The sequence below is a fragment of the Phycodurus eques genome, chromosome 11 (genome assembly GCF_024500275.1).
Source record: "Phycodurus eques isolate BA_2022a chromosome 11, UOR_Pequ_1.1, whole genome shotgun sequence".
NCBI lineage: Eukaryota > Metazoa > Chordata > Actinopteri > Syngnathiformes > Syngnathidae > Phycodurus > Phycodurus eques.
The window spans coordinates 9,286,866-9,303,711 of record NC_084535.1 but is presented as its reverse complement, the minus strand read 5'-3'; the positions used below and the strand labels follow the sequence as shown (position 1 = coordinate 9,303,711).

General features: G+C 40.7%; 1 protein-coding gene across 3 annotated transcripts in view; it reads right to left on the bottom strand.

Annotated features, from left to right (window-relative positions):
- The window catches only part of map3k21 (mitogen-activated protein kinase kinase kinase 21), a 35,393-nt gene that overhangs the window by 5,660 nt on the left and 12,887 nt on the right, over positions 1 to 16,846 (bottom strand). For 2 of the 3 annotated variants that reach the window (XM_061690779.1, XM_061690778.1), the window contains exons 2-8: positions 7,549 to 7,729; positions 5,920 to 6,068; positions 5,673 to 5,848; positions 4,247 to 4,487; positions 2,286 to 2,408; positions 1,096 to 1,176; positions 36 to 186 (exon numbers count right to left, since the gene is read on the bottom strand). In XM_061690779.1, the coding sequence (XP_061546763.1) occupies positions 36 to 186; positions 1,096 to 1,176; positions 2,286 to 2,408; positions 4,247 to 4,487; positions 5,673 to 5,848; positions 5,920 to 6,068; positions 7,549 to 7,729 (1,102 nt within the window). The remainder of the gene's footprint in view (positions 1 to 35; positions 187 to 1,095; positions 1,177 to 2,285; positions 2,409 to 4,246; positions 4,488 to 5,672; positions 5,849 to 5,919; positions 6,069 to 7,548; positions 7,730 to 16,846) is intronic. The other variant, XM_061690780.1, reaches the window with a different exon arrangement.

Here is a 16,846-nt window from a genome sequence, read left to right as displayed (position 1 = left end):
AAAAAAAAAAAAAAAGTAAACACATAACAGTTTACCTCTCTGTGGCAGCGGGCCTCTCCTTGCTCTGCACTGAACTGGGACCCCAGGTTCTCCCCTTCTTCTTGATGCCCCTTCTCACGTCGTCAAAATCCTCCGGCCTTAAGGGGGCGCCTCGACCCCACGTGCGGTTGCTCTCATCTTGCGTGACTGCACACACACACACACACACACACACACACACACACAAAGAATGCCAGACCATCAGCAGGTGGGATATTGAACCCTCAAAAGATCCACTAAGGACAGGTAATTTATTGGTTGGTTAATCCCCCTTGTTGTGAGTCACACCATTCAAAGAAAAAGCCAGAAAGTTGCTATTATTAAAGCTTCATGTGTGTTATGTGTAGGGTTGGACAATTCATACATTTTTTCGATTCATCCATCCATCCATTTTCTGAGCCGCTTATCCTCACAAGGGTCGCGGAAGTGCTGGAGCCTATCCCAGGTATCATCGGGCAGGAGGCGGGGTACACCCTGAACTGGTTGCCAGCCAATCGCAGGGCACATATAAACAAACAACCATTCACACTCACATTGACACCTACGGGAAATTTAGTCTTCAATTAACCTACCATACATGTTTTTGGGATGTGGGAGGAAACCGGAGTACCCGGAGAAATCCCACACAGGCACGAGGAGAACATGCAAACTCCACAGAACTCAGAACGGTGAGGCAGATGCTCTAACCAGTCGTTCACAGGCCGCTTTTTCTGTTTTTTCCCGATTCAGTCAAATGAATTTGAGACCAATTATTATTATTTTTTTTAGTAGCTTCCATAGTTTAAAGCTTGTCCCCGCTGCTTACACTAACAACATGGCTGCAAACAGTCCCCAGTTACGTGTGTGTAAAGAAGCGTGAGAGGGGTCCACCAACAGGCCAATGAGAATAACGTGATTATTGACATCTCAACATTAATCATACAAATCAACTGAATTAGCACAGGTGATAGGACTGTTTGGACCAGCAAGTTAAACATCCCCCAAAAGCAAAGTCTTGATTCGCATGAACAATTAGTTAGCTGGTGCCGCTTCCACCACTCGCTGACTTGCCCTCACCGCCGAGCCCTGAGAGCTCGCTGGTCAGATCCACATCCTGCTGGTAAACAAACAAAGTGTCCCTCGGCACGGGGTACGTCACTGAGGAGGGAAACAGTTCAATTATGTTTTAAATGGAAATAAAAAAACTCCACATTACGTTTCACAATATCGTTAGCCTAATAGCATAATTGCTAAAAAAGTAATTATTAACTTAGTGTCACAATATCAAATAAAAAATACCAATGTGCATGTTAAAAATAGTTGAATGTAAATTTTCTCAGTTATCCAGGTCATGGTTATGCGTAAAGGTTGAATAAAGGCAACTTCATGTTTGTTGAATTTATTGTTTGTTTGCGTGTTTTCAAAAAATGGTTAAAACAAAAATACTTAGGCAGTTATGTTTTCAGGCTTTGGCTAAAGATATTAAAAAGATGAATGTATTTGGTCAAATAGTAGTAATTTTACTATGACTGGTACCACAGCGTGAAACATTCTGAGGAAAACTCGCAAAACATTCCAGAACTTGATGCAAAAGGAAACCCCTTTCACACTGAGTATGCATGTTTCCGCCGTTTCTCTGTTCTGTATAAACGGCACTGGTCGAAATGTCTACGCTGGTGCGACGATATTCATTTGTGATACAACATTTGGAAACACAGCCAAACGAGTTGTAGGTAGTCGGCAACTAATGAAAAATTATTATTTTTTAAAAACAACATGACTGAATTGTTTAGTGGCGATTGGTTGCGTTATTGCCGCTGGCTTTCACACCTTAAATCGGATTTTGAATCTGTATAAAATGGATGTCAATGTAAACAGACAGGTACAGTTTGTGCTGCTGTGTTTTGCTGAACAGCGATACATATCGGGGGATGTCTGCCAAAGGCTAATCTGGGCGCTCTATGCACACGTCAGAGCCGATCACCAGCGGTCAAGCGGAATTTGTTCCAGTTGTTGCATGGCTGTTGGTGCGTGACTAACAACATTAGCAAACTGTTCAAACAACTGTCCCGGCCCGCTTTTGTTCACGTGCGCCTCGTCACGGCCAATGTTCCCCTCTTGCTTTTCCCCTTCGCCGCCAGCTGACGGGCAGCCGTGTAAGACGTGCGCGTTGGACACTCGCTCTGGGTTGGACCTGGCGGGGAAACACCAAGCAAAAAAAAAAATAATAATAATAATAATAATTTTAAAAAATAGGAAAGCCTCACGCTGAATAGCTCGTAGGCGGGGGATGAGTGTGGGACTGCTGGGAGGAGAGGAGCTGGTGCTGTGAAGGCTCCGCCTCTTGTCCATGGAGGGGGACGCCTGCACTGTGATCTTGTGCTGGAAGTCTGCGGAATGCATGGAGGAGGACAGATGGGAGCTTGTTACAATGTCAAGAGTGCATGGTAGCGAGGTTACACATGAACAGGTGCCCTTCTTAAAGTCACACAATTTGATGTAGCGTTGTCAACTGATAATTACACTTTTAGGTAGGGCTGCAAGATTATGGCCAAAATGATAATCATTATTATTTCGATCAACATTTTAATCACGATTCCAAATCACAATGATTCATGTTATGAGAAACATCTATTATTACAGCACTATTATTTTGACAAACAATATGTAAGCAGTTTTCTGTGCAAAATTAAACTTTAATATGAATGGATTATGCTTTTAGAATAAATTATATATACTGTATATATTTAAAAAAAAAACTCACCCAAGAATTCAAAATATACCAATGGCTAAGGTGAATAAATACAGTGGAACCTCGATAGAACGGAATAATAGGGCTAGGGGATCATCCGATATAGCTGATTGTCCATTACATTTTTTGGGGGAGGCCATATGTACCCATATTACTGTAGACTACAAAATTAATGTTTTCTAGGATTTTTTTTCGTGGCCTAAAACAACTAGTACATTACAAAGTTATTGTAAATAAATACAAAAAAAGCTTGAAAATGTTTGAAAGTTTCACATTTTACGCAAACTTACCACACTGGTGTGCTTGGTCATGGTGACATTGTTGTCGTACAGTGCTCATCATAGGTGAGTCACTTTCATGACCCGTAATGAGTGTGCTTCCTAGTTCCGAAGCTGTTTCCAAAGGCAAATGGCTTGACAAAAAAACTGTTACTGTACCAAAAATAGCATGTTCCAGAGTCCAAATTCTTGAGTTTTGTACTCCTCACAATTAATGCCACAGCCATGCCACTGTCTCGCTGCTCTATGTACAATATATACAATACATAGACACAATACTAAAAATAGATATAACCATCGTCACATGGCCGCCACGTCAATGCGCTACATTCAACATGGCAGCCATGCAGGCACGGGAGGAATGTCTTTTGGAATTAGATCTAGTAATATTGTATATCTGTGACTCAGAAACACGTCATTCCCATTCTCTACCTGCATTGTGCCACAGCGCCAGTAGGCAATTTAAGTGACAAATGGAAACTATTTTTGGACATATTGTTCAGTCCTGACAATCCGTTCCATCAGACATCCGTTATATCCGGATGTCCGTTCCACTGTAATACTCTAATATCTAGTTTAACATCACATGTCCTGAATTCGTGAATGAAACAAATGAAGACATGCTGATCCCTGCTGATGAAGAGATTCTGATCCCTTTCGAGGCATTAGCTCCACAACATGATGCTTCTAATCTGTAATTTTACCTGCACTTTCTTAGCTCGCCATTTCTCAGCAGGCTGCGCTTGCTTGTTATTTAGGCAGCTTTTGAAACTTGGTGGTTGGTTGACTAGTGGTTGAGAAAGTGTTTGATTAGATATGCAGCATGCTCGCATTTTAAAATGTTATTTTCAAAATAAATATGGCAGGAGGTTAACTCAATTGTGGCGGCAAAAATAACGATCAAAATTCAATCCCATGTGCAGTTGCTCTCTCCCACAATAAGCCAAATCATCAGTGGGTGGCATATTGAACCCTCAAAAGAACCACTAAGGATAGGTAGATTGTTATTGGTTGGTCAATTCCACTCGTTGTGAGGCACACCAGTCAAAGAAAAAGGCAGAAACCAGTACCATGTATGCATTGTGGCCGCACGCGGGAGTCACTTGCTACTGCTCTTATGATACAGCCGTCCACAAACTACACGCTGGATACCTGAAAGCCTTACTTACGACGTTTCTTCGACCTGCGTACTACATACCTGAGGGCAAGCTGATGCGGTTGCCATCCTTGAGCTTAAGGCGGGAGCGCTTGAACTTGCCCTTGCGCTTCTTCACGTTGGGCTTGTCCTTGTTGAGCTGGAAGATGAGGATGTTGAGCTCCCGCTCCAACACATTGATCTCCCGCTCGGCCAACTCCTGCTCACGCCGCTTCAGATGCTCCTCCTGGGACTTCTGCTGCAGGGCGGCCCGCGTCAGATCCTCTTCACGGGAACGCAGCTCCTGGAACCAAAGTGGACATGAACATGAGATAGCATAATCAATATACAGCTAAAGTAGACTTAATTTATGGTTTAATAAGTTAAAATCTAGCCCGCGACCCTAGTGAGGAGAAGCGGCTCAGAAAATGGATGGATGGATGGAAAATCTAGTCTCACTTCATTGGAGTGTTGTGATCTCCTCGCAAGAATTACATTTTCTTCCGTCCATCCATTTTCCCTTTAATTCCTTCAGGCTGAGTATTAATCATAATCCTTACCGGATGACTCGCTGAAAGTAGTTTAGCCACCCCCCAACTGCAGACCAGATTACTTGGGGGTTCTTGCGGGAAATGTGCTGATGTGGCGGCTAATTTACTCAATCATCACACTAAGCTATCATGGGTACGTGTCAGCGCTGTTGATCATGTACAGTAAAGGCCGCTCCATCGCAGGGGTTATGTTCCACAGCCCCCCATGATAAGTGAAAATCCGCGAAATAGAAATATCCTATTTAAATACACTGTAGGCATGTTTTTATTACATTTCAATAATTAAATTTTTTTTAAGGTCTTCAAAAACACTTAAAACAATAAAAACACATTTAAACACATAATATATCGAGAGGGAGCAAGAGCAAGGGATAACAAAAGTATTGCTCAAGCAGTAACAAAAATAGAATAACAACTGTAATAACAAATAAAAAAATAAAAAAATACCAGGACCACGAAAACTTAACTGCGATAAGGTGGGGGTTTACATTTTATTTTAAGAAGAAGTTAACAAACAGCTGGAGCTTCAGTTCTGGATGCAATTACCTCCCAACGTTAGGCCAGTCATAGGAGACGTATAGAAGTCAATTAGAAGTTTTTACAAGGGGAAATACACTGAAGCACCTCAGCAAGTAAGCTGCTTTCCTTGTACAGTCACACTCACACCTGTGGACAATTAGTCTTCAATGAACCTAATATGGAACGCACACAAGCACAGGAGAGAACACATGAAGGTCGAAGCAGAAGCAGAGATTCAAACCTACTACTTCTCCTCAGGGAAACGTGCTGCCCTCCTGTGTGCAATGCATTTACGTACATAACTGTGGCTGTCTGACAAGTATTATACAGTATGTCACACCAGATGCTCGCATCTGATTGTGCCGCCTTTGCTGTGTTCTTTGTAAAAGCCAAAGGCAGCTAAATACTAGATCTTCTACCTTCTCTTTGGTCCTGAGTTCATCAAACATCTCCTGGATCTCCACGCGCCAGTCATCCTGCATGATGTGGAAGGAGTCCTGCGGCATGGTGGCCATCACCGCCTCCTCGATTGCTGACAGCTGCTCAAGGATGCAGGAAAAGGAGGGGCGCACGTGTGGGTCCTGGTCCCAACACTCTGCCAAATTATAGACAAACAGGTGTAGCTAAAGTTGTGGCTTAATGAGCGTTCATACCTTTTTTATTTACCTTCCATGAGCCTGGCGAAGGGTTCGGGGCAGGTGGAGGGGATTGGTAATGTTAATTTATTGACGGCCACGCCATAAGCGACAGCCAGGCCGTCTATTCCTCTGTAAGGCACCTCCCCTGTTAACAACTCCCATAGCAAGATGCCATAGCTGGGGAAACAAGGAATAGTGTTTAAGAAAGGAGAACGCGTGTTTAAATCAGAGTCCGACTGATATGGTATTTTTGTGGCCGATGCCGATAGTGGGGGCTTAAAAAAATTACAAATTTATAAAATAGCCCATATCCAACATCGGAATCAGCTGTTAACCGTTTTATCAGTCGATATAAAAAATAAGAAAATTAATACACAGGATACTGTATAGGTGTATGAACATGAACACACATTTTTGTAATACCCAAAATATGATTCAAGAGAAAAAAGCAGAACACTACTAATCCACAAAAACATCTTAGGAAACATTAAAAAGTGACCCAAAAATAGTTAACAAAAAAATGTAAATAATCAAAACATCCGTCCATCCGTCCATTTTCTGAGCCGCTTCTCCTCACTAGGGTCGCGGGCATGCTGGAGCCTATCCCAGCTATCATCGGGCAGGACGCGGGGTACACTCTGAACAGGTTGCCAGCCAATCGCAGGGCACATACAAACAAACAACCATTCACACTCACATTCACACCTACGGGCAATTTAGAGTCTCCAATTAATGCATGTTTTTGGGATGTGGGAGGAAACCGGAGTGCCCGGAGAAAACCCACGCAGGCACGGGAAGAACATGCAAACTCCACACAGGCGGGGCCGGGGATTCAACCCCGGTCCTCAGAACTGTGAGGCTGACGCTCTAACCAGTCGGCCACCATGCCGCATAATCAAAACATGCACTACATAAAATTATAACTAAATACAGTTGGAACCATTTCAAAATTATTTTAATGAAGATGGTAAATCCTGCATGACAGGATAAGTGTAGTTTTAAATTGATGGTGGACATGGGAGTTATGTGAGAGACATGTTCAGGAAAGATTGTGGCGATACTGTTTGTTCACAGATAGCCCACATACAATATTTTTTATTAGCTTTTACTAGGTCTCGTGTTCTATTGTCGAACATTGTTGTTTCCGAATAGTAAGAGAAGAAATCAATCGTGCACTGTTTTTCTTGTGTGTTCATTAAACGTAACATGAGTCAAACCACAGTAGCCGAGGAACGGTGAAGTGGAGAGCTGTTCTTAGCCCGGATGTAAATGTTTTGGTTGTAAAAATAAAGCTGACGTCAAAAGGCCACTCCTTCAGTGATTTTCATTCATTTCATAAAGTCGCTACTTACAAAACTCAAAACATCTTACATTAGATAATGGTGACCATGAAAATGAACAGTTGCATATATATTTATTTCACATGACGTTAAAATGCTGAAATATGCACTCTAAAACCTGTGTGAAAAAACCATCCTCTCCTCTCTGCTGTCGGGGAGGGAGTGAGTGAGGGTGGGGGGGATTGGTGGTGCACTTGTCTGTGTGTGAGGAGGAGGAGGAGAAGGAGGTAGAGGACGGCAAGGAGGGGACAGACACTCGCAGAGCGAATGAGACAGACACAGGAGCAGAGTGGAAAAACAAAACAAAACCGTCTTACCTCCAAACGTCACTGCCTTTGGAAAAGAGTGACAACCTGATGACCTCGGGGGCCATCCAGGAGTAGGTGCCCGCCGCCGACATCTTCGTGGTCTTGTGCCACTCCCGTGCCAGGCCGAAGTCTGTGATCTTCAATGTCTTCCTCCCGATGTCGTCGTTCTCTATAGTTTCAAGTAATAGAACTGAAGGCGGACAGACAAAGGAGAGAGATTAATTATGACACGGGTCGTGGAAGAATGTGGACAACTAAAGACGAAACCTGTAGACAACTACTGGGGGCCCTCAGTTTAAAAACGGGTTCCGTTCCTAAGGGGGTGATATAACCCGAATCGGAGGGTGCCGTTATCTATAACTAACCTATGTTAATGATGTTGTAAAGTCATTATTACAGTAAATATTTAGAAGAAAAACACTTCTAGACCATGAAAAAATAAATAAAAAAACAAAACAAAAAACTGACTGGGCCTTCAAGTACCACATGATGTATTCCTACGCCGTGGCACAAACTAGTTCACTGCATGCCGTTTTAAATGTTGGAACCATTATAAACAGAGGACCCCCTGTACAACGTATTCCACTGGACATTGGTAATCCTTTACAGTATACTGTATGTACACTAGGGCTGCATGACATTGGGGTAAAAAAAATGACGTTGCATTTTTTTTTTTTAAACCTGCCATATATCTTGCAATGTGAAATAATACAGGATCAGTGTTGGGAAAGTTCAGTTTCTATGCGAACTAGTTCAAAGTTCAGTTCATTGTTCGTAATTCACATTTTTAAACTAAGTTCATCGGTTCAAAAACGAACTACTCATTCAGTCCACAGCATTCAGCATTCACACTAAAATCTCAAAAACATGAGGAAAAACATGTAGCTTAGTGTTTTTTTTTAATTTTTTTAAATGAGGAATTAAAACAAAAACAGGAATTTAGCCCTTAATGTGAAAACAAAAACACGCAACACAGTATGACAGGAACGATGGTGAAAGGAGAAGACGCAGACGGTGTATGTTGAAGTTAGGGCTGTGACGATTATTCAAATAAATCGAATGATTCAATTACAAAAATAAGAGCAAAATCGCTGCCATGAAGGTTTGAAGTGATAATTTTTCCACACGGACTAATGTTACTGCGGACTCATGTAGCAATAACCACGAGCCAGGAGAAAAGAGTGCATAAATAATGTCAAAAGTTTGGGATCGTTTCACAATTAAGATATCAAAGTGCAACGTGTCTACTGCAAAGCCTACCAGTTAGAACGCATTGCAATTCTACCACAGCTGGTCAAGGATAGGTACAGGCGCACCTTTAATCACTTTATTGAACAAACGGTAACAAAATAATCACATAACAAGTAGGGCCCCACCAACATGGATTTTTTTTAGGTTGATGCCAATACCGATATTTGGTAGGAAAAAAAATGATGAAAAGAGATTAATTGGCTGATTAATTTAAAAAAAATATATATAATGAACATATTTTTGGGTCCCTTAACGCTTACAACAACAAAGATATGAATTAAAGGCAGAACATTTGACTGTTTTACTATACTTTGTCCTTTAGTATTTGTTTAGCTTTACAACAGAGAGGAATTTAGGAAGTAAAAACCAAAGTAAGAGGAAGTCCAAAAACATGTAAAAAGCATTAACTGAAGAATTTAGATTTATGCAGAATAGGCTTATAAGCAACATAATGAGTGAGGGGCAAAACATTATTCATGATGCCCTTTAACATTAAATTAAATTTCTTCTACTCCATTATTTTCTTTGCAACAACACATCAACCAAAATGAAAACAAGACGGCTTTCTCAGACATTCAAACATGTCATCTTTGACAGAGTTGAATTTTAAATATATGATGTACTAACAGAAAGTTACAGTGAAATGGAGCCAACCTTTTCTTTTTTATTCTTTTTTTCCACGCAATGCTGAAACTTACCCATAACTTTCTCTTGATTGCCCTTCTGGTTGTTATACATGGTGGATTTAAGAATGTGGGATATACTGTTCCCCATCCTCACTGACATAGCGGATCAGACGTAGAGAAGATTTAGCTGTAAAGGAGCTAAGGCAGCACAAACGTAACATGGCAATCCACTACTGTTGTTGTGAATGATGGCGGTATTCACGCATGGCCACACGAGAACTGGGACAACAAGTCATCGTCTCAGGAAAGATGCATGTTGGATTGACTGGAATCAGAGCTCCAGCTAATGGACAAGCAGTGCAAGGACCTCATTCTGCATCACTTCAAAACATAACTGCATTAACTGTTTCATGAGAAAATAAGCAGCATTTACACCTCAAAAGATGATGGCTATGATACAACTCTATCTTCAGCTGCCTTACCCCGTCTTCTCTCAAACGATTGCAGTTAATCCAAAATTCTGCAGCTAGACTTTTAACAAGAATCAGCCATAGGTCCCACATTACTTTTGTCCTTGCATCCCTCCACTGGCTTCCAGTAAAATTCAGAATCAACTATAAGATCATTTTGATTACTTATAAGGCACTTCATGATCTTGCCCCTTCCTGCATCTCCGAGCTCTTTGCCCCTCATTCCACTTTGAAACTGTGTTTTAGCAACTGCTAAATAAATAAATACACAAACAAACAAACCCCAGCTGATTATGATTATTTTGAAATGGGCTAATATTCATCAGTGACCAATGAATCGGTCGGGCCCTAGGAACAAGAAAATTCATACACTATCTTCACAGTCACGACTGACACAGTCACTCAACACGCAAGGTTAGCCATTTAAACAGCCAGCCAACTCTACACTCTCATATGCTGACTTCCACGTCACTCAACACATCAGGCCCTGCCATTAAAAGCCACGCACATTCAAAGTCAAAGATAGTACAGTGTAGATTAGGCAAGGCAAGTTTATTTGTATAGTGCAATCAACAGCAAAGTGACTCAAAGTGCTTTACAAAGACATTAAGATAGTTAAAAGATAAAATTTACAACATCATTAAAAAACAATTTAGATATTCAAACAAGTTAGAATGCAATTAGAGTCAATATAATCAACTTAAAGGCAATGCTGAACAGGTGAGTTTTAAAGCTTGATTTAAAAGAACTCAATGTCTCATCTGATCTACAGTTTTCTGGGAGTTCGTTTCAAATTAATGGTTTGTGTGGAGGTGTAAGAATATGTGGTCACATTGAAAAAGAAGCTCAGTTAACACTGTTTGTACTGTCATTCATTTGATTTTTTTCATGGGCTAGAAGTGTTTATTTTACAAATATTCACTACATTTATAACTTAACTACTATGTTCGCACAGGTTATTGATAGATGACGCCCCATCCTGAATTTTGGATTATGCTGCCGCCCCAGGAACAGAATTCTGTTGTAAACAGAGGACCCCCTGCACTTTACTACTGGTCATGCATTAGCATACAATTTTTTTTCCTGACATGTTACTGTTTTTGTGACTATGCTACAAGAGTATATGGTATGTAGGCATTAAAGCACCCTTGGATTCTGTTGTGCATTTCCAGAGGAAAAAAGAAAACTAGAGGGTAGTAGCTACAACGAAGAGCCTTGAATAACTTTTTTAAAACAAAATGTAATAAAATTTCCTCAAAAGAGGTCCCATTTTTAGTCCAAAATATCATTTAGTCCAAAAGGTCCTTGATTATAAACCTTAAGTGTCCTGGTGAAAGACTAGTGCTGCAAATGCACTGAGGTGAAAGCAGTGTTGGTGAAGGTAAAAAGACAGTGTGGGTGAGGAAATGATAGGCGATATTCAATGTGGCCAAGAGCGCTGTGCGGGTCATTTGTTACAGTAGAAGCGGAGACCTGACAGTGCCACAATGCACCTGTCCCCAGGCCCGAAAACTGGTAAAACAGATAAAAGTCGGAGGGAACCCTGAAAACTCACCTGGAACTCGACACCTTGCCTCGCGTGAGAAGTACAGACTACAGCCTACGCCAAGGACACAACATTCAATACCAACAGGCAGACAAATACACAAATATGGTTTTTACGGAGTCATGAGGAGACCAGTTTTCCTTTGTCAGAACATGATTCAAAACTTCAAATATAAATAAATAAATAAAGATGTGCCAAGTGAACCAAAAGTAGATACACTATAGTGGCAAAGTATTTGCTCCCCTGCCTTGACTCACATGATCTGAAGTGACATCGCATTCTTAGTCAATAAGGTTTAATATGATGTCAGTCCAACCTTTACCACTACAACAGCTTTAATTCTTCTGAAAAGGCTTTCAACAAAATTTAGGAGTGTGTGTCAGGATTTCCTGACCACTCTTCCAGAAGTGTATTTGTGAGGTCACACAGTGATGTCGGACGAGAAGGCCTTGCTCTCAATCTGCACCCTAATTCATCCAAAACGTTCAGGTTATCAGGTTGATGTCAGGACTCTGTACAGACCACACCAAAGTCTCATCCTTGTCTTTATGGATCTTGCTTTGTGCATTGGCCAAAATCGAAAATGAGGAAACCAAGGTCAAAAAGGAAACACTAAAATAAATTATTATGCCAATTATTAGTAAAATTGTGTTTATGGCTATGACTGTGCAGTAACCCCATTAAAATCAAGGCTTTGAAATTGCATACATATTAATGCTGAAAAGAATAAATCAATTACAAAATGAAAATTGTCATTTAGCAATGACATTCCAACAATGCACAGATAGGGCTGGATGATATGGGGAAAAGAAAAATCTCATCACAATATATATATTTTTTCCATATCACTGGATATTTATATATATCATGACATTAAACAAATTACTTTTTTTTTTTAACCTTTTGAATTTAATTAAAAATGTATTTTCTGTCAAAAGTTGATGACAAAGAACAATACTGTTTAAGAAAATTTACCCCCAGGGTGTTGGTAACGAGGGTCTGTTACTTTAATCCCTTATTTTCAAGTGTGCTTGCTGGTAGCATGTCTTTTGTGATACATTTTGTTTGTTGTTTTCCGATGTGGTGGGGGAGGGTGCACGCTGTTTCTTGTCAGACTTATTAAAACCAAAATAACTCCACGCTGCCACAGTTTTCGGGCCTCTCTTGTCAACAATGTCATCCGTTGAGCATCCTGTCGTTTCTTCCAAGGAAACCCTCAATTTATTTTCTTTTTACTGCTGAAGCGCCAGCTCAGCAGTGGGCTACAAACATTAGCTCCTGTTGCGTGTCGGTGCTAATTTGCTTCGTTCTATTGATGCCACATGACTGGTTCAGCGTGGAGCAACTTGCATTATTATTGGCTAATCATATTTTTTGTCAAAACATGGATGAATGCAATCTATTGACCGCTTCTCATATGTTTATTAAGTTATTAAGTACATTTATTTTGAGATATGCATCTTTATTGTTTTATTATCACCCATCCCTAATTAAGACATATTTTGACGGACAATCGTAGCTGCTAAACAGCGAGACTGAGATGCCCATTTGTTGGAACAACAATACTGAAAAACTGCTCAGTATTGTTGTTCCAAAAAAAAGTATTAGCAGTGGAAGGTATCACCAAGCTACAAATTGGCAGTGCTGGAACAGTGTTTTGCTTCTGTTCCTGTTGGGGAAAACGAGGGTATTGGTACCATTACCTGCCCGGGGAATGGTGGGGATCCTCTACAGACACCTCAAGCAATGGGAGTTTCATTACAAACAAGTTTCACTAGAGCAATGATATATACCTACTTCCTGTTTTCAAGTTCCCATCTCTTTGACAGGTTGTGTCGGTTCAAAATGACTTATGATGACTTGGTTACACGACCCAGGAGAGGAGCCTATAGGACAGCATCATTAAGTGACCAAACCACACATCTTTGACCACAGAAAAAGGCCGCAAATCTTTAGCAGTAAATGCTCCCACTCCTCCTCCGCTTGTGTTAGCTCGTGCTAGCCTCAGTGCAAAGTGAACTGCAAAACCGGAAAACCACGGTCCATAACGGTATATTGTCCCAAGCTGAGTGTGCCACACGTCTAATCACTCTTACCCAATGTATCATTATTTTACAATAACCACTTTTATAACACTTTTATATTGTACAGGGGGTCCTCTGTTTATAATGGTTCCAACATTTAAAACGGCATGCAGTGAACTAGTTTGTGCCACGGCGTAGGAATACATTTTATAATCACAAAGAAACTATTTTTATTTTTATTATTTATTTTCATGACAAAACCTGAATAAATCTGAGGTTGTGTTCTATTTCACTGGTTACACTGTATTACTATATCTTGAAGTCAACCATGTATTTATTAAAAAAAAATAAACAAATAAAAAAAAAAAAAAATATTAAAAAAAATAAAAAAAAAACATCTCCCACAAGGATATCATGCTTCTTCCTCACACCAGTTGTGCCGGCCATGATTTTTATGTATCCAAGCAACTGGATGTAAACGTAGAGTGAGGGAAAAGCAAACACACCTTAGCTCTCTCTACTGTAGTAGTAGCGGTAGTCAATTTGCCAGCCGCCATAAAACATTTTAAGAAGGAGAAGAACAAGAAAAAAAAAAAAAAAAAAACTGATCAAAGTTCAGATCTCTGGAAGACCAAACGGCAGTTGCTGTGACATTGACATTATATGCATTGACAACACACCAAAAATGCTTTTTATTTTTTATTTTACTCTGTAAAAAGAGTCGTTTTGGTTATCTTAGTTTCAGTAACTAAAGGACGTACTGACAAATATCCATAAACCTGTTAAAATACTCAAGAATAAAAGTTGTCCTCTACTGCTGCTTCAAATCAGTCTATATTTTCTTACGCTTTTGAAAAAAGACAATTTTGAAGCAGACAACAGGAAACGCAACTGGAGATGGACATGCCCCCAAGGTGGACCCCACCCTCTGACCGACCCCCCCCCACACACACACACATTTAATTCCCCCTTCCAACGGGGCTTCTTCAGACAGAGCCATATTTCATGGTGGGGCGGTGGAAAGATCAGAAGCAAGAAGTGCTGCCTTCAAAGTAGCTCCCACGCTTCTTCCCATTGCTTCACCCCCTCAAGGTAAAAAGGGGGGAGCTAAACATGGCTAGTTCTTCTCTTCTAAGTAAACTCTATGTTTTACTCCCCTACATTAAATTAACAACAACGTTTAGAGGATATCTATAACAACTTAATCTAAATATATGTTCTCTTAAACAAGGCTAAATAATAATTGGTTACATCCAAGTTTAAAGTGTAATTGACATGAAAATACTACAGGAATATTTTGGCTAATTTTTGTGGTCATCCAATATGTTTTTTGATGAAAAACACAATCGATTCTGGCCCCACATTTGCTAAACTCAGCAGGAAAATGACTGCACTGGAGAAGAAAAAAAAGAAAGGTTAAATGCCAGGCTTGCTGTCTTCAACTACTTTTTGCTTAGATTTGAACAAGAACAGCTTAAAAGAAAAATGGAGATACAGAGGGCCTCAGTTTACGATGGAATTTAGGTTACGAACAGTGTACAATAAACTAGTTTGGACAGCTGTGTAAGAATACGTGGTCATTTGGCACAAGAAGGCACATTGAGTTATTGCCACACTTTTTATTCAATTGTTTTATGTTTATGGCCCAGTGTTGTTCATACAAAAAATAATGACTATAGCCTACACTGCATTAGTTAATGTAGGTTAGTGATATGTTGCATTCCGACTTGCGTACTGTCCCTACCGTAGGAATGGATATCAGCCGTACACCAAGGACCTCCCTTTTTGGTTCTATATCATCGTTTCCATCTATTGCAGGTGGGTCTGGAATGTATCCCTCACATTAACCTGTTTTTTACAGTCATAAAGTAAGAATTACCATGAGGGTTGGGCATCGTCATACTTCTACACATCGCGATAGCCTCCTTTGCTCAATATAATCTTATTCCAAGTATTGCACTGAGGTGACTGGTCATTTATTTTAATAAGTTAAGAAACACTTTTGTTCACCGCCGCCGTTGGTCACAAGCACGCCTTCATCCACGTTCTTATTTGGTTTTCGCCACTTTCTTCTTTGGCATCGGTGTACTATAGGCATTGAAAACTGGGAACTGAAATGTTTAAATTTTAACGATTCCAGTAGAACAGGAATGTTAGTCCAATCGGTTATCGATTCTCGATGCCCAACCCTAATTACCATAAATACTGGTAAGAAAAACATTTTGAGAACATAAAAATAACAATTACATGTAAAACAGTGGGAATAGCAGTAACTGACTATGTATCCTTATTACACCCCGCAAACTAGTTTGTGGTAGAACACAATGATGTAGTAGCATTGTTACCGTTTGAACAATTATTGTCTTCGTTCACATATCACATATATGTTGATGAGGACAAGCAGATAATACATGTGTCTTTACCGCCGACTAGTGGCCTGGCATGTATATTACATATTTCCGGCCGTATTAACGATGACCTTGTCAGCAGAGAAAAAGAACAGGTTTTACAAGGTGGTTGTCATGTAAGGTTACATTCATCACTGACAGCTCTGCACTCCCAACAACCCACAACAGCTTCTTGTGATTTTAGCAACATAACTGAGCACTGATGTAACACGGGCCCTGTAAAAACTCAGACGGCTGCCCGCTAACTTGACGTGGTGGTATTTTGCTAGCTGTGCCAACACACATAAGCTTGAGTGCCCGGGGCTTCCTGTCGTAAGCAGAAATAAGGCTGCTGAACATTCCCCGACTGGGCATTCCGGCCGGTGGGAAAAGGATCAGGGCTAGTGGCCGCCTAAATCCATCTATCATGGTCACTTGCGCTTTGTCTGTCCTCCACCCCTCCGGGCTTGCTTACGTTATAAAGCACAAATTAACCCCTAACTGGGCTAATTATAGCCTCACAAACATAAGAGGTATGAAGCTGGTGTCTTTTAGGTTCAGCAGCATCTACGTTTGCCTGGAAAGGGGTGTGGGGGGGGACTATAGTACTGACTGGTTGTTTGGGAGGGCAGCCCATGTCAGCTGTGGGCCCTTTTCCTTTTCACCGTGCACTGCAACAATAGGTGCAGTCAGGGAGCGGTCGTAAAAGAGACAGTGAAAGCATCTCCACTCCTCCTCTCTCCCGTCTGCTGCATTCTCTTGTCACAGAAAAGACAGACAGTAACTGTGTCACCGAGGGAATTGTGGGAAAAATTGCCCTTCAACACCTAGCACCCCCTTCCGTAACTTTCCCACTGAGACCAGAGTACGTCCACAGTACACCACACGTACGCAGATATTTTAAACAAAAACATCCTGTTTGTGGAGTTAACGCTGAATCGGGCCTTAATATATTTAACAATAAACGATGACATTGCCACTTGTCGGGGTCTGCCTTTTGCCA